General features: G+C 41.3%; 5 protein-coding genes across 26 annotated transcripts in view; 1 reads left to right on the top strand and 4 right to left on the bottom strand.

Moving 5' to 3' along the window:
• The first annotated feature begins 5,496 nt into the window (after window positions 1-5,496).
• Window positions 5,497-26,079, top strand: part of LOC119559869 (modifier of mdg4-like) — a 34,070-nt gene continuing 13,487 nt past the window's right edge. For 13 of the 21 annotated variants that reach the window (XM_037872993.1, XM_037872999.1, XM_037872998.1 and 10 more), the window contains exons 1-4: window positions 5,497-5,634; window positions 5,896-6,153; window positions 6,221-6,360; window positions 7,523-8,399. In XM_037872993.1, the coding sequence (XP_037728921.1) occupies window positions 5,940-6,153; window positions 6,221-6,360; window positions 7,523-8,399 (1,231 nt within the window). In that variant the 5' untranslated portion in view covers window positions 5,497-5,634; window positions 5,896-5,939. Of the gene's footprint in view, window positions 5,635-5,895; window positions 6,154-6,220; window positions 6,361-7,522; window positions 8,400-10,752; window positions 11,862-11,965; window positions 12,690-12,842; window positions 13,106-13,422; window positions 14,001-20,093; window positions 20,373-20,429; window positions 20,600-20,701; window positions 21,035-21,177; window positions 22,246-22,343; window positions 22,796-26,079 lie in introns of those variants that run through there. The other 8 variants (XM_037872987.1, XM_037872992.1, XM_037872979.1 and 5 more) reach the window with 8 other exon arrangements.
• On the bottom strand, window positions 14,240-16,556 carry LOC119559871. Its single transcript, XM_037873001.1, has one exon. The coding sequence runs from the start codon at window positions 16,402-16,404 to the stop codon at window positions 15,937-15,939; it is 468 nt and encodes a 155-aa protein (XP_037728929.1). The 5' UTR covers window positions 16,405-16,556; the 3' UTR covers window positions 14,240-15,936.
• LOC119559874 lies at window positions 17,817-18,545 on the bottom strand. Its single transcript, XM_037873005.1, has 2 exons — window positions 18,254-18,545; window positions 17,817-17,952 (listed from the first exon to the last, which is right to left on the bottom strand). Exon 1 carries the CDS (start codon window positions 18,492-18,494, stop codon window positions 18,282-18,284), a length of 213 nt encoding a protein of 70 aa, XP_037728933.1. The 5' UTR covers window positions 18,495-18,545; the 3' UTR covers window positions 17,817-17,952; window positions 18,254-18,281.
• LOC119559872 lies at window positions 18,412-19,422 on the bottom strand. 2 transcript variants are annotated; one of them, XM_037873003.1, is made up of 3 exons: window positions 19,059-19,422; window positions 18,613-19,004; window positions 18,412-18,553 (listed from the first exon to the last, which is right to left on the bottom strand). In XM_037873003.1, the coding sequence occupies exons 1-2, from the start codon at window positions 19,129-19,131 to the stop codon at window positions 18,706-18,708; spliced, it is 372 nt and encodes a 123-aa protein (XP_037728931.1). In that variant the 5' UTR covers window positions 19,132-19,422; the 3' UTR covers window positions 18,412-18,553; window positions 18,613-18,705. The 2 variants fall into 2 exon arrangements, with proteins under 2 accessions (XP_037728931.1, XP_037728930.1); XM_037873002.1 differs by having other exon boundaries at window positions 18,613-19,422.
• On the bottom strand, window positions 22,924-24,309 carry LOC119559873. Its single transcript, XM_037873004.1, has 2 exons — window positions 23,646-24,309; window positions 22,924-23,587 (listed from the first exon to the last, which is right to left on the bottom strand). The coding sequence occupies exons 1-2, from the start codon at window positions 23,824-23,826 to the stop codon at window positions 23,427-23,429; spliced, it is 342 nt and encodes a 113-aa protein (XP_037728932.1). The 5' UTR covers window positions 23,827-24,309; the 3' UTR covers window positions 22,924-23,426.

The following is a 26,079-nucleotide window of genomic DNA, read 5'->3' on the forward strand; positions in this document are numbered from 1 at the left end:
AACTGAATGTCAAGTGGCGCTCAAGTGCAGATTTTCGCACACTTGATTTTATGAGTTTACTAAGCTAACAAATGAGAGGATCAAATCAAGTATCGAAGTATCTGATCCACTTACGGTTGCACATTTTGAACAATTTCGCTAACGGCGCAAATAATTGTTTTTGCTTAAAGTATTAACATTTCATCTTAATGTTAAGATACTTTTTATTGGTTCGCTAATACTTATGCAACCGATGAAAAAGGGCCTAAAAGTCGAATTTCGGTTGAACACTCTATCCAATCCAATAACTCCGTTACACTAAGACACATGAAGAAGGAATATTTTGAGAACAAACGTTCTTAAAATAGTATCGATTTATATTTGAAAATATAAAATAAGCAACATTCGAATTTAAAATTAAAATGCAATCAAAAAATGAAAATTTGGCTGTTGTTTCAATTCAGTCGTCACAATGACATTTTGTACAGAAGTTTCCTCAGTTCGAATCCTCGCCGCGACAGTTCATGAGTTATGATTTTTCAAGGCTTAGTCTTAAATACTATTTAACGTTTTAAAACCGTATACAAAAATTTTTAAATAAGAATAAATTGATTTGGTATGCTAGGCCTTAGGCGGAAAATACTTGTGCCTGGTTTCTCATAAAAGCGTGTGCAGTCGAGTAGGTAAGGGGGTCTATCTGCAGTGCGAGCGGTTGTAGGTTCTAACCAAAATCGGGGCCAGAGTTTGTCCAACTATGGCTTTTATTTGTACTTTTACGCATTTAAAATAAATCTAAAATGTGAACAGTTCGTTGTCAATAAAGAATTTTTCGTTCTTAAATTAAGATTTCTTCTTCTTAAAGCAATCTTGTGTCGTACTTGTGTCGATTCATTTTTAGTCTTTGGATTAAGATATTTCGTTCTCAAATTCATATTTTATGGTCTTGGATTTATTTGTACTTCATTTGAAATTTTTGTTCTTAAATCGAGAAAATTCGTGCTGTCCCATCTTTCTAAATTGTACGTACTTGATTTGAAATGACTGTAGAAAGAGTTATTTACAGAAAGAATTTAAAAATATTTTGGTTTATTTTGCACCCAAGAAAAACTACACTCAGAGAAAAAAAGCAGACTGTGGTTTGCCGCTCACTTGTCGGTGCATAATATACATATGTATGCAGACATATGAATGTGTTAGAAAAATATTTAATAATATATAATATATACAAAAATATATATACCTCTGAACACTTCGCTACGTTACCTTTGTAAAGTCGCAAAAAGCGCGAAGCGCTTTTTAAAATGGGCTACAATCCCTCTCCCGCTGTTGATGCACCTCCCAGGAACAGATCCGTAGATTTATATTATTTTTTTTCGATTCCGTCGCCGATGCACCCAATCCTGATTTTAATTCCATTTCCTATGCCCTCGTGCACAAAATTGTGTTCAATTTACATTTAAAAAAGCCGGGCAGAACGTTCACTTCATTTTTTTGACATCCATAAGATACTTGGATGCACGAAATGGAGCAGGCCGCATCTGCCTCCAAGGCCGACGAAAACTAAGTTTACTTTGTAATAAAATTCAAAACAGTTATGGTAAGTTACGTGTTAAAGAACTTATCGATTTCAGAACATAAATATATATATATACCATTCGTTATACCCATGATTGAAACAAGAGCTGGATCGAATCTGTAAAGTTTTCCAGAACAATACAATGAATCTTTAGGCGGAAAAACGGTCCAACATAAAGCAAACCGTTTTGGACCCAGACAGTACTGAATACGAAGCGAAAGTGATCTTCAGAGAGAACTTGGGGATTGTGACCTACGTCGACGCTGAGAGCGTGGAGATCTTAAGGAATAACGGTCACGCATCAAATTCATGTTTTGGAGACTTATGTTTATGGAGAATTTATGTTTTGGACTTCCTGCCACAATTGAAGCCAAGGAACAAAAAACTTTTTTTTCAACCTTTTCCTTAAGTTTTAGTATAGAAAGCAGTAAATAATTGTTAGAACATTACTTTTACCGTCCCTGGTTTAAAGAACTTGTCCAGTTCAGATCATATATATGTTTTCATCGTCAAAACAATCTCAATATCTGACTATTAAATTCGTGTTACCAATGGTAGTAAAAAAGTGATGGATAGAATCTTTAAAGTTTTCCAGAGCCAAACCGGGGCGGAAAAATGGTCCGTCATAAAGCAAACCGTTTTGGACCCTGACAGTACTGAGTACGAAGCGAAAGTGATCTTCAAAGAGAACTTGGAGATTGTGACCTACGTCGACGCTGAGAGCGTGGAGATCTTAAGGAATAACGGTCACGCATCAAATTTATTTTTTGGAGACTTATGTTTATGGAGAATTTATGTTTTGGACTTCCTGCCACAGTTGAAGCCAAGGAACAAAAACTTTTTTTTCAACCTTTTCCTTAAGTTTTAGTATAGAAAGCAGTAAATAATTGTTAGAACATTACTTTTACGGTCCCTGGTTTAAAGAACTTATCCAGTTCAGATCATAAATATGTTTTCATCGTCAAAACAATCCCAATATCTGACTATTAAATTCGTGCTACCAATGGTAGTAAAAAAGTGATGGATCGAATCTTTAAAGTTTGCCAGAGCCAAACCGGGGCGGAAAAATGGTCCGTCATAAAGCAAACCGTTTTGGACCCTGACAGTACTGAGTACGAAGCGAAAGTGATCTTCAGAGAGAACTTGGAGATTGTGACCTACGTCGACGCTGAGAGCGTGGAGATCTTAAGGAATAACGGTCACGCATCAAATTTATTGTTTGGAGACTTATGTTTATGGAGAATTTATGTTTTGGACTTCCTGCCACAATTGAAGGCAAGGAACTAATAACTTTTTTTTCAACCTTTTCCTTAAGTTTTAGTATAGAAAGCAGTAAATAATTGTTAGAACATTACTTTTACGGTCCCTGGTTTAAAGAACTTATCCAGTTCAGATCATAAATATGTTTTCATCGTCAAAACAATCCCAATATCTGACTATTAAATTCGTGCTACCAATGGTAGTAAAAAAGTGATGGATCGAATCTTTAAAGTTTTCCAGAGCCAAACCAGGGCGGAAAAATGGTCCCTCATAAAGCAAACCGTTTTGGACCCAGACAGTACTGAGTACGAACGGAGAGAGATCTTTAGAGAGAACTGGGAGATTGTAGCTTACGTACACGCTGAGAGCGTGGAGATCTTAAGGAATAACGGTCACGCATCAAATTCATGTTTTGGAGACTTATGTTTATGGAGAATTTATGTTTTGGACTTCCTGCCACAATTGAAGCCAAGGAACAAAAAACTTTTTTTTCAACCTTTTCCTTAAGTTTTAGTATAGAAAGCAGTAAATAATTGTTAGAACATTACTTTTACCGTCCCTGGTTTAAAGAACTTATCCAGTTCAGATCATATATATGTTTTCATCGTCAAAACAATCTCAATATCTGACTATTAAATTCGTGTTACCAATGGTAGTAAAAAAGTGATGGATCGAATCTTTAAAGTTTTCCAGAGCCCAACCGGGGCGGAAAAATGGTCCCTCATAAATCAAACCGTTTTGGACCCAGACAGTACTGAGTACGAACGGAAAGTAGTGTTCAGAAAGAACATGGAGACTATGATCTACATCGACGCTGAGAGCGTGAAGATAAAATGAAATTTATGTTCTGGAAGCTGACGGTGGACTTCCTGCCACAATTGAAGACAAATAAACACCCAAGATAAGGAATTCTATAATAGTACATTTTTAAAATCAGTTTCGGTACCGGCGTAATGCTTCTTGCTTGCATCTTTTTAAAGAGTATTCGAAAAATATTATTTCGTGTGAAACACGTAAAGACTAAATAGAAGAAATGGAAATGTCATGAAAAAGTCTCATAAAATAGCATTGCTAAAGTGACAAATGATGGAAATGGAAGACCACAAATGCTTAGTATGATACCGAATTGAGAAGTGAGCCCACTTCGGGCGATGGTACAACTCAAGTAACGCCAAAATGTCAAAATGCAGTGTGACCGCGGCGCAGTAAATGTATTGTTGTCAGTATTTTTAGTGTTTGGCTGAAGCCACAACTAGGGATTTTTTTTTATTTTCAAACAGCCGTTCCATGATATTGTCATTCGCGGGCTAAATAGAATAATGGATTTAATTAATATATTATTGATAACAATAGTTTACAGGAAAAATTGACCCTGATTACTAAAATGTCAAGTTTTATTTCGATTTCACGGTTTTTTAAAGATTAAAATGTTACGTTTCCTAATTTTTTACCTAATTTTTCTACAATTTTATTTTTATCCGCCCAATTATGTCACTTGTTGTTTAATTGTAAGGTCGATTTATTGACTAAATCTAAAGAGCTTAACCTCCCGTACAGGCCAGTATGATTGGATAAGTAACGCCAGCGCAGGAGGACAACAAAGGTGAAAAACGTGAATTTTTGACAACTGTAAGTCGGCTGTACACATCGAAAAAAACTGAATAAAATTCCTTAAAAAATTCATAATGGGTCTGATCTTGAAGTTGATCCAAACAAGAAATCTGTAAAAAATATAAAATTGATCACGTTATGATTATAAGACTGTTTAATAATAATGGATATTACATCCATATGATTTATTCATTCCTATAAAATAGATAGCATTAAGATCAAAGCCATCCTTTTTTAATAAGTACTGCATCATACACCAATTGAAAGGTGTTCTAAAAATAATTGTATTCTTGCAAGAAATTCGCGTTTTTGGACGCTCCTTTGTTAAAATCCTATGCTCCTTTCAAAAGTAATTCCAAAAGCACGGTTATGGAGGACTTCTTAAAATGAAAATGTTACTCTGCATATCTGTCAGTTCTTACGGCTTGGCGGCCTTATGATTGTATTAAAAAGGTCGAGATGGAAAACTTTTGTTCTACCAATTTTGAAAAACCTACCTAGTTCGGCGGAATATCCCAAAAATGCGTGATTTTAATGGCTTAAAGTTTCTAAACGACTAAAGCTACAAACACGTGCTGTATGTCGCTGGAAAGGTAATTAATATGCTAATACGCTGCTATGCTACTTTTAAATTATCTAGAAGTTCTTTTTTAACTTTCTGCCAATTTTCTGAATATTTGTTCGAGTGATTTAAATTTTAAACTATTTATCCCTTGAAATTCCAAAACAAGCATTTCGAAGATATTGCAAAAATACTGGATAAAGGGTAATCCGTTTTAGTTCAGTAAAAGAAAAAATGTCATGCTTATTTGAATGCATAAGAATCTTGGTGAAATTAACTTGTGTAAAAAAATGCTTATTCTATGTTTTTAAGTTATTTTTAATTTTCGTTGAAAAGAATGCAAACGAAGATGTAGATGGCGCATTAGGGCTGTTAACAACGCTGTTATAGATGGCGTGTTGGTACTCTGTTAGTTGAACTTAGGGTGGCCAGGCACGTTTGAAGAAAACTACCCCGCTTTTCCCGAGACGACGTGGTATTTTCGCAGAGGGTACTATTAAGGTATTATAATTGATCAGAGCGGTCACACTTCCCACTTCGTTGAAAAAAATCGGACGCGTTCTGCGCGTTGTCCGCGCTAGAATAAAAATAAGTTTTAACTGTGGCTTTGAATATTTATTTTAAATGAGAAATATTTAATAGATAGGTGAGTAACTGCATTGCTGGTAAATACTTACAACATTTTGCGGCCAATCAGTGAGATAAAAGCCACTTATTTCGCATACACACACATACACACACACACACTGACGCGTGAAAATTTCCCTGTTTTTCGGCTGCGTTGCATTTTTTGTGTGTGCTGCTAACTTTTTTCGGCACTCGCCGCTGGCTGTAAACAATGTTTTCAGCCAGTTGGTCAGTTAAAACATTCGACTAACGACCGTGCAATGCACTTTTTCGCCTGCAGCCAGCAAACGCATAGATACAGAAAAGTATTGATTTTCGTCCAAGATGGCGGACGACGAGCAATTCAGCTTGTGCTGGAACAACTTCAACACGAATTTGTCGGCTGGCTTCCACGAGTCGCTATGTCGCGGCGACCTGGTGGACGTATCGCTGGCCGCCGAGGGGCACATAGTGAAGGCCCACCGCCTGGTGTTGTCCGTCTGCTCGCCCTTCTTCCGCAAGATGTTCACCCAGATGCCGTCGAACACCCATGCCATCGGTGAGTTTTGGAGCTGCTTCCGGCTGGGACCCCTATTATAACGTACTTCCCTACTCATTCTTTCTAGTATTCCTGAACAATGTGAGCCACTCGGCGCTGAAGGACCTCATCCAGTTCATGTACTGCGGCGAGGTCAACGTGAAGCAGGACGCCCTGCCCGCGTTTATTAGCACCGCGGAATCGCTGCAAATCAAGGGGCTAACGGATGTGAGTATGGATGTACATATACTGGGAACTGGGTATAGACCCTATAGCGAATCGGCGGGGTGAGGGGGGACAGCTGCGGAGGCAAAAACAACAACCCGCGCATCGCCTTTCGCGCCCAATACATACACACGCGCGAGCGTCTGTATAAGAGCATGGTTGGACTGTACCGAGAAATTTCTCGCAAACCAAATGCCAAAAGGCAAGCGTGTTAGAGTGGGACAACCATAGGTGGTGTGCGCGCTGCATTTGTCTCGCTCTCGCCTGTACGGCAACGGCTGGGTGGTTGTTTTTGTTTCGCAGCAAATTCGGTGCCAAAGCATAAACATTAATTTGTACCGGAGATAAAAAAAAAAACGATAAAACTTTCAGTTAGAAACAAGCTTATCCTGATTTTTTCGTTAGTACTTGAAATACAAAACTTTAATATCAGAGACATGATTTTTAATTATTGTCGGTAAACAATTAAAAGGTCTTTTTAGTCTTTAATGCAGCATAAATTATTAAAAAGATATCTTAAAACACAAAATATGTATTTGTGAAAATCTTTTATCAGCTTGGGAACCCTAGAAAACAAATTAAGATAACTCTCTTAAAAAATTAAAAAGAACGAATTTGCCAGTCCCTTAAAATATCTTAAATTGCTTTAAGGGTTATTCCTAGTATACGAATTGGATCTTATCGAGATACACATAGAATCCTTAAGATTTGTGGAAAATTTGTTTTGGCAATAGGCAATGTTTTAATTAATTATCTGCGTTTCGGAGTATTTGATTAGAAATACGATGAATAGCTGTTTATAGGAGAATTCAAGATATTCCTATTAATTATCTTATCGAGATACACATAAAATCCGTACGATTTTTGGAAAATTTGTTTTGGCAATAGGCAATGTTTTAATTAATTATCTGCGTTTCGGAGTATTTGATTAGAAATATGATGAATAGCTGTTTATAGGAGAATTCAAGATATTCCTATTAATTATCTTATCGAGATACACATACAATCCGTTAGATTTTTGGAACATTTGTTTTGGCAATAGGCAATGTTTTAATTAATTATCTGCGTTTCGGAGTATTTGATTAGAAATATGAAGATGAATAGCTGTTTATAGGAGAATCCAAGATATTCCTATTAATTACCTTTCCGAATATCCTCTCTTCAGAACGACCCTGCGCCGCAGCCACCGCAAGAGCCCAGCCCGCCGCCAGCAGCACCTCATGTACAACAACAGCAAATACCGGCTCAGCGGGTTCAGCGCCAGCAGCCACGAGCCTCCGCCCGCTACAAGATCGAGACCGTGGACGACGGACTGGGCGACGATGCCAAGGGCACCACCCAGATCGTCATCCAGACCACGGCCGCACCCCAAGCCACCATTGTACAACAGCAGCAGCCGCAGCAACAGCAGGCGACGCAGCAGATCCAGACGCAGCAGCAGCTGCAGACGGGAACCACGACGACGGCGACGCTGGTGTCGACAAACAAACGCTCCGCCCAGCGATCCTCCCTGACCACCGCCTCCTCCAGCGCCGGCGTGAAGCGCTCCAAGACCAGCGTCTCTGCCAATGTAATGGACCCCCTCGATTCGGCCACTGAAACTGGAACCACGACAACCACCCAACTGGTACCGCAGCAGATCACCGTGCAAACCGCAGTGGTCTCAGCGGCCGAGGCCAAGCTCCACCAGCAGACGCAGCAGGTCCGCCACCAGCAGCCGCAGCAGCAGGAGGAAGCCGAGTACATTGATCTCCCCATGGAATTACCCACGAAATCGGAACCTGACTACTCTGAGGACCATGGCGATGCCGCCGGCGACGGCGAGGGTACCTATGTGGAGGACGATGCCTACGGGGACATGCGCTACGACGACAGCTACTTCACGGAGAACGAGGATGCGGGCAACCAGTCGGCGGCGAATACGAGCGGCGGCGGAGTGACTGCCACCACGTCCAAGGCGGTGGTCAAGCAACAGTCGCAGAACTACAGTGACTCTTCGTTTGTCGACGCCAGCGCGGATCAAGGCAACACAGAGGCGCAAGGTTGGTTGAACTCCCCCCGTAAATATGGCCAACTGCCATTAGTTATAAATAGTATTTAGAAAAGGACTTGGTTTCCGCCTGCGAAATGTAAACAGTACAAAATATCTTTATTAAGGTGTACTTTTAATGTACCATTTCTAAACCAAAATACTTTGCCAGCGGAGATCATGCCCTTTTAAAATATAGTAAAGTGCGTTTAAATTTGTCTTGAAACAAATTTAAGCTATACTTCACTGACCTTAGTCAATAGCTAGTTAAGTAAGCCTGTGCTCTATTTCAAACCGCTAAAGAACACATGGCAGATCGGCTGTTTGAAGCATATTACTAAATGCTAAGACGGCAGGATCACGCGATCTTTTATAAATTTGGTTAAAAAGGTGAGTAGAGTGTTGTAATTCCCTGAAGCTGTCAAGACGAAACTGTTGTTGAAACTGCAACCTGGAACCTGAAGAACTACAATAACACAAGGTAATACCAGTAGCCGTAGATCGTTTTGTCCATATATATTTTCTTAAATTTCAGATATTTTAGGATTGAAAAATTTGCCTAAATTTGTTGGGCTCTGAACGCGCGAAGGGAAGTAAAATCTTGCTTTATCAGAGCGTTATTACTTGAGCATGCGCGTTATTGCTCTGATAATAATTCCCTGTTGAAGTTTTGATTTGCTGTGGCTAGTGGTATCAAAAGTCCCCATCACCGTACCCCAAGATGTTGTTTAGACTTGTTGAAGCAACGTAAAAGCTTGCTGACACATTTCTAGCAACGGCATTAATTGCCGAGTCTTAAAAGTTACTTCGAGCAAACCGTGCAACTTTTTATTAGCAAAATATAATAGTGCAGTTTTTATGTTGGAGATAATTTGTTATACGTGTTGTGGAAAATGATGACAGGTCGGCGAAAGTTACCGCTATATAATTCGTCCAAAATTTGAAAACTTCAGAAAAAGTACAACGGGGGATTAGTTTCTGGTCTCCAACTATACCTACCTAAATTTGCTATAGTTTTTCTGTACGAAACTTATTTTAAAAGTTGGGGGAAATCGAATGGAGCTTACTAGATTTTTTTTGCATTTAAAGTTGAATGTAACGAAATATTTTATATAAATTTAGGCAAGGCTTTGTTTTATGTGTCGCAGAAGAATGAATTGTTATATATATATGCCCAGAGGCACACATAGTTAATACGTAGAAAAGTTTGTTTTGTGACCGTGATGTGGGATGCTTTAAAATTCACAGAAATGTGGGTGGGCGAAGAAAGATATTTTAAATGTATTTAAACGTAGAAATTTTAATTGGTATTTAAAGCGGTCTCTTAATTTACTTATATTTAATAATTCAGTTTTAATATGCGAGATATACTATTTTTACTTGTTATTTAATATTAACGACCCTATAAATATTGGATACATAATAAATTACGCAAAATAAAGTTTTAGATATACAAATATCAGGAACAATTAGATTAAAGAAACTAATTATTAAATTTGGTTTCCTTCGTTTATTAAACTATATAGTGTAGGAGTGTTGACTTGTAAAATTTAAATTGATGCATATAAAGACCCACCCCAAGTGACGCTGAGCGATTTCTGTAACACTCGTGTAAATTAAAACTGTTGTCCCCAAGATCGTATATATAACATAAACGTTTCTATCAATATTCGAAGAGAGCAAAATAAACAATTATCGCAAAGATTTCAAAGTTTTATTGAATCTGGAATTGCTGTTTATATAGCCCTAACTTTGGGGCGTTGCCACTTTCTGGCAGCCCTGCTAGAAATAGTAGCCCTGAAATTGGAAAGAGTGGCAACACTGTTGAAAACCATTTAGAAAAACCAAGCCAAATTTGTTTTGTTTTGTTAAATTACTATAAAAGAATTACGATGTTCTTTTTTGTTCATAAAATAGTAATTTCGTTACTGTGAAAATGTGATTTTTGGTGTTGAGTTAAAATGTGAAGTGATGGGGGTGAATAAATGGTACAAGACAACCCCCCTTTGCAGTGCCTGGTGTTTTTCTACCCTTGTGTTTTGTGATAATTCCGACTTGAAACCCAAGCGAGGTGAATCCGGAAGATATTGCTCCTGTAAGTTGTAGAATGTCTTGTTTTCAGGTCCAGTAAGTACTCTACCATCATATTCATGGGTCCTACGGTTAGCTGTCTGCCAATAAACTGCTTTGAGCCAAAGTCTTAACTAAACGTTGTTTTATTTCGCCGATCCTAGCTTAGCGCTTAAGCCTTACATATTTACTTTGTAGATTAGGTCTAAACTTTGGTAATACTTTGCCCACTAAACCAACTTCCCCGCCTTCTCTTCACCCCTCTTTGTTTTCGGTTTCCTTCGCGCCACTTGCAGATACGGAGATCAGTTTCATCCGGAGCCAGAAGAAGAATGCCCAGCTGGTCTACCGGGACTACATCTACAACAAGAAACTCACCCAGGCCAATGGACAGACCACCTGGCGGTGTGCGGATGTCCTCAAGCTGCGCTGCAAGGCGGTGGTCATCACCCGGAATGGTAGCTTCGTCGACGCCCGCCGCCAGCACAACCACGGGTCCCACGCGTCGAGGATTGGCCAACGGCAGCTCTACAAGGTGGAGCAGGAGCTGGAGGAGTACATCGAGATCTGCACGTCGAACCCGAAGATCTCACAGTACCTGGGCAGCAGCAATATCATTGTGACCGCCAAGGACGGCAAGGACTGCAAGCTCTTCCTGCCCGCCGCCGAGGCCACCGAGATCGAGATGCAGGCCCTGGTTGACGCTGCGGAAGAGGAGGAGGAACTGCAGGCCGAGGCGGATGAGCATCGGGCACAGCAGCGGGACCGCGAACGGGAGGCCAGGTGGCAGGCGGAGGAAGCTAAACGCCGATCCCTGCTGAAGACCAAGCCCCTCTAGGAGTTATCAACTAGCACCTAAGATTGTATTAGTCTCGAAGTGGGCCGATTTCTTTAGAGAACTAACAGCCAAATTGTAAGCAATCAATCGGTTTTCTCGGAGGCTTTAGAGCTGGTATCATGTTGAATCTTATGATAGATCTGATATTTTATTAGGTCTATCATAAGATTTCTTAGTTAATTTCAAAAGAAGTCAGTTAATTGTTCATTTTTGTGCACATATCATGTGCACTTCATCAAGTTTGTAAAATGTATTGGGGTATTCTCGTCCATACGTTTAACTAGTGGTAGGTTTCTAAGTAAACATTTTACCTTAAATTGCCAACATCTAATTTAAGTATGTAAATTTTGACAAAGATTACCAATATATTACCCATAAGGATGAATCTACTTTAAGATTTGCCCACATATTCATAGAATTCTTAATTATTATGTCAACCAAACATGATACTGGTTTTATAATGGTTCAAGACAACTTCAGCAAATCGGCCCTCCTACTCGAACTTATTTTAAGACTTTTCTGACTTCTGTAAACTTAATTCGTACTTACCCCCTAATAAACTGAGACCAAAACAAAAGATGGCGCTCATTTTGGAAGGGCCTACTCCATCAATATTAGCCCTCATCCCAAATATAGAGCACTGACTAACCATTCAAACTTCTTATTTGCAGATCTCAACAAGCTGGTCTTCATAGAGAGCCCCTGGTCGACGCCGTGTCTGGTGCTGAATGGCTACATGTACAACTGCCACAGCCGCAAGAGCAACAAACAGTACTGGCGCTGTCACAACTACTCGAAGAAGGTGCACGAAATGCGCTGTCGATCTCGCTGTGTTCTGGAGAACGGTCAGCTGAAGAGCATAACGGGAGGACTTCATAACCACGAGCCGCATACGGAGAAAATCCAGAAGATCATTCAGCGGAACAAAATGGCAGCGATTAGTACCGGCAGGAAGCTATCCAGGACCCACAGCTTCACACAACAGCAGCTCGACGAGCCTAAAGAAGAGTTTATCGATGAACACCAGTTGGCCAGCGATGCGGCCACCTTGCAGCTGTCGGATCACGAACTGATGCACGCCTCCATGATGCTCATGCACGAATAGCTGGGCTACCGGGCAAAACACTCCACCTGGTCTCCGCATTACAATGAAGTTACTAAGTAACAGCTACGGAAAGTACATATCTAGGAAGAGGATTATGTCTTTATGCTCGGTTATGTCCCTGGTTGTCTGGGTGTGCATTTTTTGTTGTAAACAGGTATTACTATGATTTAGAAATCAAATGAACAGAAATTAACTTGAAGTTTAGCGTATAAGAATGTGAATATAGCTGTAAGCCTCTAATTTTATTTTTTTTATAATGAATCATGTTACCAATGAAGAATTTTGCATAACAAAATGAAGCTATTCCCTTTAAAAGATCATGTGAAATAAAGATCTGAACTCATGTAATCTATCGTGCTCCGTTCTGATCTATTTGCAGCTAAAATTTTGAAAAGTACGTGTTATTCCTGTGTCTATCTACTAACTAGGTATTTTCATTTCAGTGCTTACCTACGACGATCGAGGAAAGCTTGTCCACGAGGGATTCACATTCACCTGCCACACCAGGAATCCAGAGAAATGTTTGGCCTTCTGGCGTTGCTCTATGTATAAAAAGATGCACTGCACCTCGGCCCTGACCACCCACATTAAATCAATAAAATCAATCCGCGGATTTCACAATCATAAGCCACCCGAACGGCTAAAGACATTTGTCCCCAGAGTCGTTGATTGGAAGTCTCGCCTTGATAAAAAGGAAAATTAAACTGTAAGTGTCAACTGCCTAAAGTAGATACAAGTAGTTGACATGACTTTGGCAGGAATTCTTAAAAAATTAAAATATTTATTTTAATTTTCTTTCAGATAATGTTCAAGGTAAAGCTTAACTTACAAACTGGACCAATTTCCTTGGATATATGGATTTATAACTATGAATTTGAATAAAAGTTGAACTAGTTATCTAATATTCATCGAACCTTTTTCTTTTCACTCCGTACAGATTGATTTCTCTTTGTAATTAACTTTATTTTGATGAGTAATTCATTAACTAACTAAATTGTTATGTATTCTTCTCCGCTTTTACAGGTGTTAGGGTTGTACAAATAATACAACCTATTCAAAAAGTTCGACATAATCGAGTGGGGAAAATTCTACCCGCGGTCCGCTTGGTTGCCGAAAAAGTGATTAGTGTGGAGCCCGCACGTAAGCTTAACTTGAAGAACCCGGACAACATAATCCGCACCGCTTCCAATCAGCACAACTTTGTGCATGTGGGATTGCCTCGCTTAAAGGGAAAATGTGTTAACTGCCTTAAAAACAACAGGACAGGGCTTAGACGGATCAACACACTCTGTGACACATGCCCAGGAAGCAACTGGATGTGCGAACCCTGCTTCGAGGAACTACACTCCTTAAGAACATAATTATATGATATTCATTTCAATCCTAATTTAAGTTTTTTAATTTCAGCGACAACCTAACCCCTTGATAAAAGATAGCACTGTACACGAAAAATGTAACCGTAGTTTGGATTTCATATTCAGAAAGTACTCATCCAAACGAGTCAATCCCTATTTGAGGTTTTTTAATATTATGTCCAAATTGCGGTTTCACTTACACAACCATAAAAATATAGCAGTGCAATTTTATTTCATTGAACAAAACTTCGTAATGTCCATCACTTCGTTTTTTATTGTAAGCTACGGAAAACTGTATTTTAACTTCCTATTTTCAACGTATTGCCAATACGCACATGTAGAAATAAAAATTTTAATTCAGGCAACTAAAGTTCTCACTTGGCTTAACAACTGGTCCACAATTCCTGCAATAATTTATTATATATCTATTACTTAGATAATTAATCCTTGCAGATATCGGGACACGTATTCATATTTTGCGACTAAAGGTTCCTGCCGGAAAAGAACAATCACTACGGGGCACTCCAAAATTAACAATGGATGCGACAAAAAAGCTTACGACCTTTAGGTTTGACCATATGGAAAATCTAGTTAGTACCTCCTGGAATCAGCATTATCTTATGCTGGTCGGACCTAGAGCTTGTGGACAATGTGTCAGTTGTCTTAAGGCCGGCAGGAAGAACTTGAAAAAGGTCAAAACTTTTTGCATCACATGCCCGGGGGGTGCTTGGATGTGCTTTTCATGTTTCAATATAATACATGCTACGGAGAAAGCAGAAAACTCTTCATCATCAAAGAGGGATTTATATATATGAATTAGATTTCACACCAATATCAACATTTTATTATAATTGATTCTTCAATTGATTAGAATGTTTGAATCATTTCGCAAGTCTTCAGCATTTTTATTTATAGCGGTAAAGTTCTTACGCGTTTCGGAATCCAAAACAAGTTATTTCTATCAATAAAAAAAATATGCTTTATGAGCTATAACTCGTTGTTTAGTAGATATGGACAATATATCAATCTACCTATGGCTAGTTCAGAAATGTCGTATCTTAAATAGTTTAAAAAGTAATTTAAAAAAGAAGACAAACATTTGGCTGTATGTGTTAATTACAAATTAAACTTATTGGAAAAACAGTTGGCTATAACACACATTTTTAAAGCAAACTAAAACAAAATTGTTTTAAAAGTGATATGATAAAAACGTCTTTTCAAATTGGAATACAAAATTTAGGTTCTTCATCTTCAGTATTAGTTTGCTTATATTATAAACAAATAGTCTGATAAGATCATTCTTCGCATTACAAAAATCATATAATGCACACTGAAAAGGAATAAAAAGTATTTCAATACTAGAAAGCCCCTAGTAAAAAGTTGGCTGTGTTGCTAGTTACTCTCAATTACTTTCCGGACTTCATCCTTTGACGATGTCGTCCTCGTTCTTTCTTCGTTGGCGAAAGGTCGTGATTGTGGGGGGCATGCAGCACTTCCAGGCGATTATTTTTCGTGGTGCGGATGCGGGCACGACACTTTGTGGTGGAGCGGGTGGCACAGATCCACTTGGTTCCGCGACCGTTCTCCATGAACTTCACGTAGCTGTGGCCGCCGTAGTTCAGCTTGATGGACTCACGCTGACCCTTGCTGAAGTAAAACTGAGGAGCTTCACCTGGAAGAAAAAGTGTGTGATCCGGTTGGTTAGTAAGGCGCGATTTAGGTTGGAGAGTACTCAAACTGCAGCTGAAGAAGTTTCGTGGACTCTAAAACGATTCAATTGCATTGTTTTGGGCTTACGTTTATTACATTTACATACATATATTTAAGTTTTTATAAGCTGAATCATAATTGCTAACTTAGCTTGTCCGTCTAAGGGAGTAAAACGAGTCGAGTCGACAGAAAGTACAGAAATTAATCTATAGAAGATTCTCAGAAATGACAGATGAAATTATGCAGCCATTATCAAATACGAAACAGATATGAAGGGAAAGTTTGGAAAATAAAAATATTTGTATCTTAAATAATAGTTAAATTTTTTATATAGGTTAATAACTGTAATTAGCCTTCTTTAAATTCAACAAAAGTATCTAGCTCTTAGTTTTAGACGTGGCAAGTTAAAAAATTATGGTGCTTCGAATTTTCTATGGAGTAAAATCAAGTCATCTTCGTAAAAAGTTGGCCATCACTTCCGTCGACTGACCACTCGTGTGGCTCCCACAATGCCCGTGACATCCGCTACGATTTCCTCGTACTTCAGATGCATTCCCAGCTCACTGACATCAATCGTGGCTGGAGATTCGTCCTCGAGCATGGCTCCAGCATTGGTCAGAATGGCATCGCTGGTCAGCTGAATGTCTTGTTGCTGCTGGGACTGCTGCAGCTGCTGCTGTTGCCTGGATGCTGTGGTGGTGACCACCTTGGCAATCGTCTCCACAGGCGGCACCCGACGCACGCGCTTCTTGCGCCGCACAATCTCCTCGTGCGTGTGGAATCGGTTAAGCGGACAGACGACATCATTGATGGTGAAGACGCGGGAGCGACACTTCTGGTTCCACCACTGGTTGCAGCGCCAGAAGCGCTTCTCCTCCCCCGAAGATAGCTTCAGCGTCTTCTCGAAGATGAACGGCTGCCCGCCGTAGATCAGTTGCATTCTTCCCCGGGAAGTGGCCGAGTAGATGGCCACGCTGCTTTCTGTGGACGGAGAGGGTACACATTGTGATTAGTAAATTGTCAACTGCTAAATTACTCGCTACAACTACAAATTAAGAGGCGGTGTAGTGCTGTTTGCCAAGTCATGGCGCGTTTATATTTCGCTCAGCTTAAAATCTAATTTTTCTGTTTGTAGCGGCGCTTCGTAGGCGGATGATTGTGCTCCGGCTGGGACAGACAAACCTTGTACCGCCCGTTCCTTAGCTTAGTGATGAGGAAGCGAGCGTTGCACGGGCTTCTTCCGTTGCGACGGCTGCGGCAGTGCCAGTATGTGGTGCTTCCGTGAGTGTTGCTTTTGGTATAGACATATTTGTTAAACAATAGCTGTATGGTCTTTTTCTGACTGCGAATGGTTTGAATGTTGGGAATGAAGTGCATCACGTTTCCGTCTCCGTCATATACCGTGTCTACTGGCAAGTTCTTCTCGAATCCTGTAAAATAAAATGTATACTTATATTAGTAGTGGTCGGAAAAGTTAAAATAAAATTTGTGGGCTTACAGACTAAATATAGAGAAATAAAGCAACTAAATGTTATATATTATAATGAAAATTGTAACGTTTCAAAACAAGTGTAAATTATAAAGATGTCTTTGATTTTGGTAAATTTTTAATAAATTACAATTAAAATTCTTTGGGAATTCAGCTAGCTTCGATTTGTTTCAAAGCTAATGGCAATGATGACCTTAAATTCCGTACAGATTAAACTCTTCACCTAAAAGTTTTTCCGTATTCGATTGAGTCGGAGATCATGGTAGACCTAGCAACATTTTTCTACATTTTTATCGATCGTGTGTTAACGCAGAGTGGATTCCTCTCGAGGCAAAGTTTCCGGTCATCCACGCGAGCGTCCATTTTGTGCATGGTGTACATTGTGGGATGCGTATGCAGGTTGCTGGTTACGTGGATAACATCCCCTTCCCTGGTGATACGGGTGACCAGGCGAGCTCGGCACTTGGCCTTGTGATACATTGAACACTTCCAGTCTCGACTCTTTTGGCCTTCCCTCAACTTTTCATTGGGCGTGTAGGTGTTTCCCTCGTGGTAAACGAGATCGGTGCCTCGATTGGAGCGCACATACTGCGCTAGCCTGGAGTTATCTGCAAAAAAATCAACAAATTCAGTTAGTGGACGGTCTACGGTTTAAATTAAAATGTTAACATGTAAGGGCAAAATGGTTTTTATGGGTAGTGAAAAGCAGGCGAACATTTTTCAACGGAAACAGTTTGTTTATTCCTTAAGACAGCTTTGGTACCTGCTACTTCTTAGAGTTACGTCCGCTCACCACATCTTTGCGGCTGTGATTGTGGCCCTCGTGCCTCATCCGCACTTTGTTCGTGTCCCTATTTACAATGGCCCGGGCCCGGCAATTGCTGCGGAAGTTGGCGCACTTCAAGTACGTGCGACGGAGATTCGTAGTGCCGATCACAAAGCGGTAGCCATCGATAATCGTAAATCCGTTCTGTTTATAAACACTACGATGCCGGGAACCTGTTAAGAAATCGCCATAGTGGGTAAGTCACAAATGGTAAGGAATGTTTAAAGCTTAATACTATATTAAATGTATGGGTTATTGTGCTGATTAGGTATTAATAAGGCGATGTCTTTGTGAACCGAATGATCCGCTTAAAACTAGTGCTCAGGTTATGAAAAATAGTTTAGCCAGCATTAGAGTTAAATACATAAATGATTAGTTGAATTCAACAAACAAATGAATAGTGTTTCCTTTCACCAAAATGTAACAATGTGATAACAAAGAGATATAAAATAAGACTAATTAGCTTAAACTAACAATCGGCGATCCAGGATTAGGAGTATGGCTAGCTGCTGCCCCGCTTGCCAGGTCGCTTCCGACTACGCTTGTGCAGTTTGAAGGAATCCGCCGGGTGGTTGTGGTGCCGGTGGCTCAGCTTGATGCCGGTGCTACTTTCCGGATTGGTGACGCACCTCGCCGGGCAGCGGAGCGCACTGTTGCTGTTCTTGGAGCAGACCCAGTTGATGCTGTTCCGGTACTTGCGCTCCACGGAGTACATGTGCCCCTGGAAGATCAGGTTCTTACCGCCACGGCGATTGGCCACCAGTTGATAGCAGGCTGCAAGGAGTGGGAGAGATTAGTGAGAAGGCCTCCTGTGATTGTCTTGGGGACACTACAGAAACTACAAAGGCAGGAGAGGCGGAAGATGGCTTTTTGCTCAACGGAAACACCTTTATTGGACTAATGAGATGGCACAGGTAGTTCGTAACTTATGGATGGTTGTGGAGCCCGCGAAGAGCCGAGATCCGATTGGACTTGGTCACCACGCGGGCGGAGCACTTGATGTACTTGCAGCGCAGCTTGACGCACTCCCAGTAGCAGACGTCCTTGATCCGGCGGTTGAGGGTGAAGGGCTTCCCGTCGATGGTCAGCAGGTTGTTGCCCCGATTGCTCCTGGTGAAGCTCACCTCCAGGTGGTCGAAGTTCTGCTTGCGGTGGCTGGCCAGCGTCTTCCTCTTCCTGGACACCAGCAGCGGTAGGTGCACCTTGAAGTCATCCTCCAGTTCGTCTGCAAGACACAATTTGGAGTGGGAGGAACGGGTATTGATTAGGAGGCTCTGACAACTGGACAGCCCAAGATGATCCGCCAAATAATATATGCCTGCGCCGCCATAGTTTCTATACTTTATTAACATTGCATTCGCATTGCAATTTCACATTTTTTAACAATTGTACACAATATTTGCAATACTTTTACTGAAATTTGAGGAGGCGTCGTTGGTTTTCTTTTCATCTTCATCACAAGACACTCAAGCGCCTTTCTTTGGGAGGCGGGCTTTTCGTTCACAGCCGGGATTCCACCAACACTATGCACTTATTTCGGGCAGTTTAACTCTTTGATTGCACCTTTTGTTTAACAATTTAACAATTCGCTAAATTCACTTGCATTTTTTTCACAACCGAGCTGTGGCGACATTTTTGCAGAGTTGCCGGATCAAGCGTACAAATCCAGGGCTGCAACAGCGTGAGTACAGTAGCTACTGGCGAGGGCAGATGTATCGTATATATAATTATCATTTATTCCAGCCAAGGAGTTCTTAATATTATAATTCTTATTTAAAATAAGATATTAAGAATAAAAGCTTTTTGTGGTCCCAATTGAAGGTTAGTTAAGTTTAACTTTACAGAAAACCGAAAAAAACAAATAAAATTAAACTTTACTAGAATGTAATTTATTAATTTAAATAATGTTTTTAATTTATTAATATAACATAAGGTGTCTTCCTTTTTTTCAATGGAAACTTTGAGTACCCCCTAGCCAAAGTCTCACTGTACATCCAGTGCAACCCTGGTTATCTGCTGCCATTTCATTTCTTTTTGGCTTTTTTTTTGGCTTGACTCGTGGGCGTGCTGAAATAAATAATTAAGGCATTTTTGTGTGAAATTGAGCAATGAAAGTGATTAATAATAGGGCAAACTGCCCAGAAAACACCCCCGACTGAAATGTGCTGCAAGTGTAGGCGAATGCTTATTAATTTAACCGAAATAAAGACCCCTTTTAGGAACCGCATGAACTGTGTTTTATTTTGTTTATGTTTTCGGTGGTCTCCCAAAAGCAAAGTATATTGATTGTTTTTGCCATAATGTGCCATTGCAGAAGTCCCAAAGGAGGACACTGAAGTGCCGAAGCCCGTGGAGAACTCCAAGAAACCGGTCACAGATGGGACGGAAAAACCGCCCCGCGACGAGGATGCCATTCCCCTGTTCGACGGCAGTCGCCTCTTTGTGTCCAAGGCTGCTCTGGCCAAGGCCTACATCCCCATGCCGGCCGTCTACACGTTCCGGGTGATGGATCTGGTGATTGGCAAGGAGAAGCTGGCACTCATGGCCCAGCGGAACGAGGCCACCGACAAGGATCTGCTGCAGGACGTCATAAGTACATTATAGAGGCTTTACCCGTAACTCTTACCCGTATCACATCCTATCTTTGCAGCCCATGTGTGCCAAGTGTTTGCCCTGCGCGGCGAACAGCTTACCTCATCCGCAGTCCAGCAGTTCATTAACCACAAGCTGTCCACTCTTAAAGTCATGGTGGTCAAGCCCGGGCAGTAGATTAAATTGTTTGTTGCGTTTGTAAACTGAAAATAAATGCCTGTAACAGAACTTCTCCTCCCACCTCTTGTGCAGTAGCTAGTTACCACAGCCGGAACTCCAAAAATAACCCCAACTAATGTCTGTGAACCTCCTCCTCCTCTCCCGTTCCAGGTGTCATCCAATCCCTGAAGGCGCTCTTCGAGGACAAGACCACCAGCGCCAGCATCCAGTACACCACCACGCAGCGGGGCAGGGTGATGCTGGTCTTCGAGGGCTATCGGTACGTGGTGAACCGCCAGAGCCTGAAGAACGTCTTCTGGCGGTGCTCGCGGTACGTGAAGCACAGCTGTCGGGCCACCCTGGTGACCTCCAAGATACAGGATGTCACCCTGCGCATCGCAGGCGCTCCACACACCCACGGCCCGGAGGTCAGCTCAATGGATCTCTCGTCTGACTTGCTGGACGAGTTTCCGGAGCTGCAGTAGGCAGCCATCTAATTTACTCCCTAGACTACAGACCTAGCCTAATCTAAATAAATTAAACTAAATGTGTACAAAATTTGTAGTTATGCGTGTTGGTTCTACACTTAGTTTAGCTTTAGAATACTTTAAACTTCCTACTAACTTCTGAAATTTGTAATCTTGCAGTTGAGATCAAAATGGAGCCTTCGCCCACGCCTGCCCAGCCAACGGATGCTGCTGTGGCCGCCCTGGCCGTAACCTACCTGAGCGACGATGAGTCGTTCCGGAAACCCTTCACCCTGCCCAAGATTCTGGACGGTAAGTTCTACAAGAACATCCAGCCAAACCAGAAGACGCCAGGCGCCATTCAGGCCACCTGCACCACCTGCTTCGGACTGATCTCCGGCACCACCAAGTCCACCGGTAACTTCCTCAGCCATATCAAGAGACGCCACAAGGAACTGCTGCCGCTGTGCCAGCTTTACTGCCAGGCCAAGGCAAATGGCACCGTGCCGGCGACCAAGAATTCAACACCTAATCCAAACCCAGTCGTCACCTCGACGACATCTACGGTGGAGATGATGACCCAGGTGGCGCCGATTCCCACGCCCACGTACGCCACAGCTCCCACCCACCTGGCCATGCCGGTGACGGTACCTGTTCCCGTCTCCATGTCACTGGCGATGCCGCTCTCCCTGCCCCACGTGCAGACGCCGCAAATGATGGCTCTGATGCAGCAGCACCAGGCCCACGGCGCCGTCTTCATCAGCAAGGACTACTAGCTTCCTGGGCTGTGGGCTCACAAATGTCTGTGGTTTTGACTAGATTTTTGAACTAATGTCGATGTAGAGTACCTATGCTACGGTGAGCGATGGAGCATCTTTTTTGTAGTCTTCGGACAATTGTAAGCCACTATCTGAAGGTCTTCAATCAATATTCTTAAAAACTACGCGAAAACAATGTAGGCTTTAAAAGACAAAATTTAAACACACTTTAATTTTTCTTAATATAGCTAGTTATAACAATAATGACCGGTGCCATATGATTTGTACACCTACAAAAATTGAATAGCATCACAAATCAAAAACTATTTTTTCAATATATACATTTTTGGGTAAGTTTATAATAGTCCAAAGACTACATACTGCAAATCGAGCCACCTGAATCTAAGCTAAGTGAAACGTTGTTTAAGTCCTGATAGATTTAAGCAATTTACAAAACGAAACAAAAAGAAATAAATGATAATAGAAAAATCTTGTATACTGTTTTAATCACTAAAGCTAGCTTTAAAATGATCTTTGTGCATGTAATCAATATAATTTTCTGACACGAGATTTTCTAATTTGTTTCAGTTCGTCGGCGTTACTCGAGAAAGGGCCAGCAATACGACGGGCCCGCGGAGTTCAATCTGGCTGCCCACAGGCGTCCGAAGCTGATCATAGCCAATGAACATTTTATCGTCCATCGAATTCTGGGAAAGGATAACCTAATCGGATCATGGCGATGCATGTATCACCATAAGGGTTGTAAAGCCCGAGCTTCCACTTTTATGGTGGACTCCGAGGTAAAATACCGAAGCACTTGCTCCTCGCACAACCACAACAATGTCAGGACCAAGCTGGGCAGTCTAAAGATGCCTTGGATCACTACCGATTAGGGCCTACAATACTTGATTATCAATCTCACCTTGAAGCTAAGAGATTTAAGTCCTCTGGATGCGATCTCAGAATATTCCAACTTTTAGTGCTCACGCTTCATTACAACAGTCAAAACGTAATTACAATAAATTGGAAAAATGTAGAACTATTTCTTAATTTGAGGAGACAAACGATAGCTTACCAAAAAAAACAACACTTATAATACGCATTTCTTGAAAAGATTAGATATTCTTAAACACAAAATTAAATATTTTTAAGTAAAACTAAAAATAAATTAGATTACTAGATATAATCGTAATCATGAATAATCAAACCATAAAAATACATTATATTATAATGGGATATATTTTTGCAGATTGATTTCTAATTTGTATGCGTAATGTATAATGTAACTCAGTAGAAAGCGATTACAGAAGATTGTCTATTAAGAGATTCAACTAGGGAAAATACTCTTGAATCGTAAGCGAGATCATTTAATTGCAACTCGTTTAGATGTTCATCTGATTTTATTACAAGTTCATAGTTTCTACGTAACTCAAGCCATTGCCGTGACCAAAAGCGTCTAAGCAATGGGAACAGAATAAATAAAAGGACCCGGGACTTCGCAAATTAAAAAAAAGTACCGTGAGATCCCATATTAACAGGCTACTTACCCATCCTAACTAGGCTCGGGACACTCAGTCTAAATTAGAAAGATACTTTGCAAGAACAATAGTGAAATACATTAGCTTAGCCTTAACAGAACTCGGACGTGTGGGTGGGAATGTCGAGAAGCGGTTACATCTTGGGCAGCTGGTCCAGATTGACCTCGCTCTCCATTTTCCAGGAGCCCTGTATTTTGTCGGCGGCCGTGAGGGAACTCAACTTTTTGTGGATAAGCATCCCAGCCGCCTTGGCCGCCTCAATGCGCTTGTTGTCGCCCATGTGGTTGTGCACATCTGTGGTTACGAAAGTAAAGCATTATTCGGTTTTGCGCTTTTGTTTCACTTCACAAACCATTGGTTACATAGAGATCATCTCCGATGGTCTTCAAGCGGCTGCGGCACTTGACCGATCGGTTTTGGACGCACTCCCAGTACAGAATATCATTTTTCTTCCCGAAAAACTTAAGATTGGACCGGTAGACAAAGTTGTTGATGGTCAGCAGAGTGCCGCCCTTGCGGCTGATCAGGAACATCTGCGGACCACAGTTGCGGACGTGTTGTGTAACTGAAAGACATGAAAAAGCTTTGGTTATTTATCGGTTGAATGGGTTCTGGGTACATTTAAGTATTACGGAGTTAGAGCTTATAATCTATTCAAATGTTTTGGCTGAAGATCTGATTTATTGACATCGTTTTATTACGAAAAACTTAATTATTTAGTACTTAGTAGGGGTGTTTAAAACCCAAATGAATATAGAAAGTATAATGTGAGCTCTAAGGCATATTCAGTGTAACTTCTTATTGTTTTGCAGGCCCTCCTGTAGGCGTCGCTAGATCTTTAAGCGGAAATGTCCTCAAGTGAATATAGAAGGTATTATTTGAAGTTTAAGGCGTATCTAGTGTCACTTCTTGCTCTGCAGAGCCTTTTGGAGGCGTGAAAGCAATTGTAGTCCACCTCCTTGTCCTCAAGTGAATATAGAAAGTATAATTTGAAGTTTAAGGCGTATTTAGTGTCACTTCTTCTTGCTCTGCAGAGCCTTCTGGAGGCGTCGCTTGATCTTTTCGCGGAAATCATTGGGGTCCACCTGCTCCTCCTCCTTGGAGGCCGTCTTCTCTGGCAGCGGTTCGTCCAACTCGATCTCGTCTATCTCCTGAATCTCAAACTCCTCGAAGTCTTCGTCCTCCTTGGCGTCGGAATCCTCCAGCTTCGTGGTGTTTTTGATCAGCAGTTCCACCTTGGTGTCCTTGTTGGAGGACATCGTGGATATGGCTCCCGAGTCGCCCGGCATGAACTGCGAGGGCAGGCAGCTCTTGTCGCTGGCCTGCATGAAGTGGACGTGCTCGCCCTCGTAGGGGAAGACCCTCTTCTGGTCGCACACCACGCGCACCTTGCACTCCTCGCCGTGCTCCCGGTAGCAGCACTGGAACACCGAGTAGTCCGCCTTGCGGAACGAGAACTTGAACAGGTGGCCATTGAAGAGGAGCTTGACACCACCTGCGGGTGTAGAACGGAATTAGCTTGGGGATTGCCCAGGAGCAGGACCCTCGTCAGGATCGGGACTCACCCTTCGTCGTGGAGGCGTACACCGCCGGCTCGCTGGCCTCCTCGTTCAAGGTCGCCGCCTGCAGTTTGTCCAGGAGCTTCGGCTTGGGCGTCAGGTCCTCGACCTTGGTCTTCGGCCTGCCGCGTTTACGTGGTGGGATGCGAGATGCAGATGCGGATGTGGCGGCTGTCGATGGGAGAAACAAACGCAACAGGTTAGAACATCTGGGCGAGATCAGGCCTTTCGGGCGAAAAACGAAAATAAAACAACTGAGGAGGGACTTTTGCTGGTTCTTGTTTATTTTATTGGTCTACAAGCAGGGAAATTGTACAAATATTAAAAATAAAATATTTTAATGCAGAAAAACACGGTTCAAAGAAGAAGAGCACTGTACTTTAGAGATGGGAGACATTCTATCGATACTATGTACTCAAAACTGCGCAAAAGTACGGTCACACGCAAATGTTAGGAGGGTGTCTCGGCTATCGCTGCCAAGATTTTGGTGAGACAGTACCGTCGGTATATTTCGGTATATATATGATGGACGTTGATGCACTACGAGCAGTACAAACAAGTGGCCCAACGTGCTTGTTACGCGCGGGGCCCTTCTATAAATTTGGGCAAAAATGCGAGTTCGCGAGGAAGATACAAAAAACAAATAGAGACGGGACACAAATGAAAATAAAAGAAGCAACTAAGAATGAAGCAAATGAGTTAAAATATTAGTTTTTAATACCGGGATAGAAGATGATGTGCAAATTAAATGGTAAAGATTGTTATAATTATTACATAGAACGCGAAAGGGCTCGTGCAGACAAAAATTTGATGTACATCGTGGCAAATTTAGGGGATAATAATTTCGTGTTAGTCTAGCAGGGACATTGAAAGTTAGGCGGTTTACAAGTTCTACAGAATCAATATCACCTCTAATAAGATTTTGCATAAAAATAGTACCAAGCATTGTTCTACGATTTACAAGTGTAGGTAAATTAAGCAATAGTAATCTACTCTGATAAGAAGGTAGCCTTACGTTTTGATCCCAGTTCAAACTACGAAGGGCAAAAAGAAGAAATTTTTTTTGTACCGACTCAATACGGTCAATGTGCACTTGATATTGTGGACTCCAAACCGAAGAACAATATTCCAAAATAGGACGGACAAGGGAGGTAAATAATAATTTGGTTGTATAAGGGTCATCAAATTCTTTTGACCAACGCTTTATAAACCCAAGAACACTCATGG

This window comes from Drosophila subpulchrella, unplaced genomic scaffold (assembly GCF_014743375.2).
Source record: "Drosophila subpulchrella strain 33 F10 #4 breed RU33 unplaced genomic scaffold, RU_Dsub_v1.1 Primary Assembly Seq354, whole genome shotgun sequence".
In the NCBI taxonomy this organism is placed as follows: Eukaryota; Metazoa; Arthropoda; class Insecta; order Diptera; family Drosophilidae; genus Drosophila; species Drosophila subpulchrella.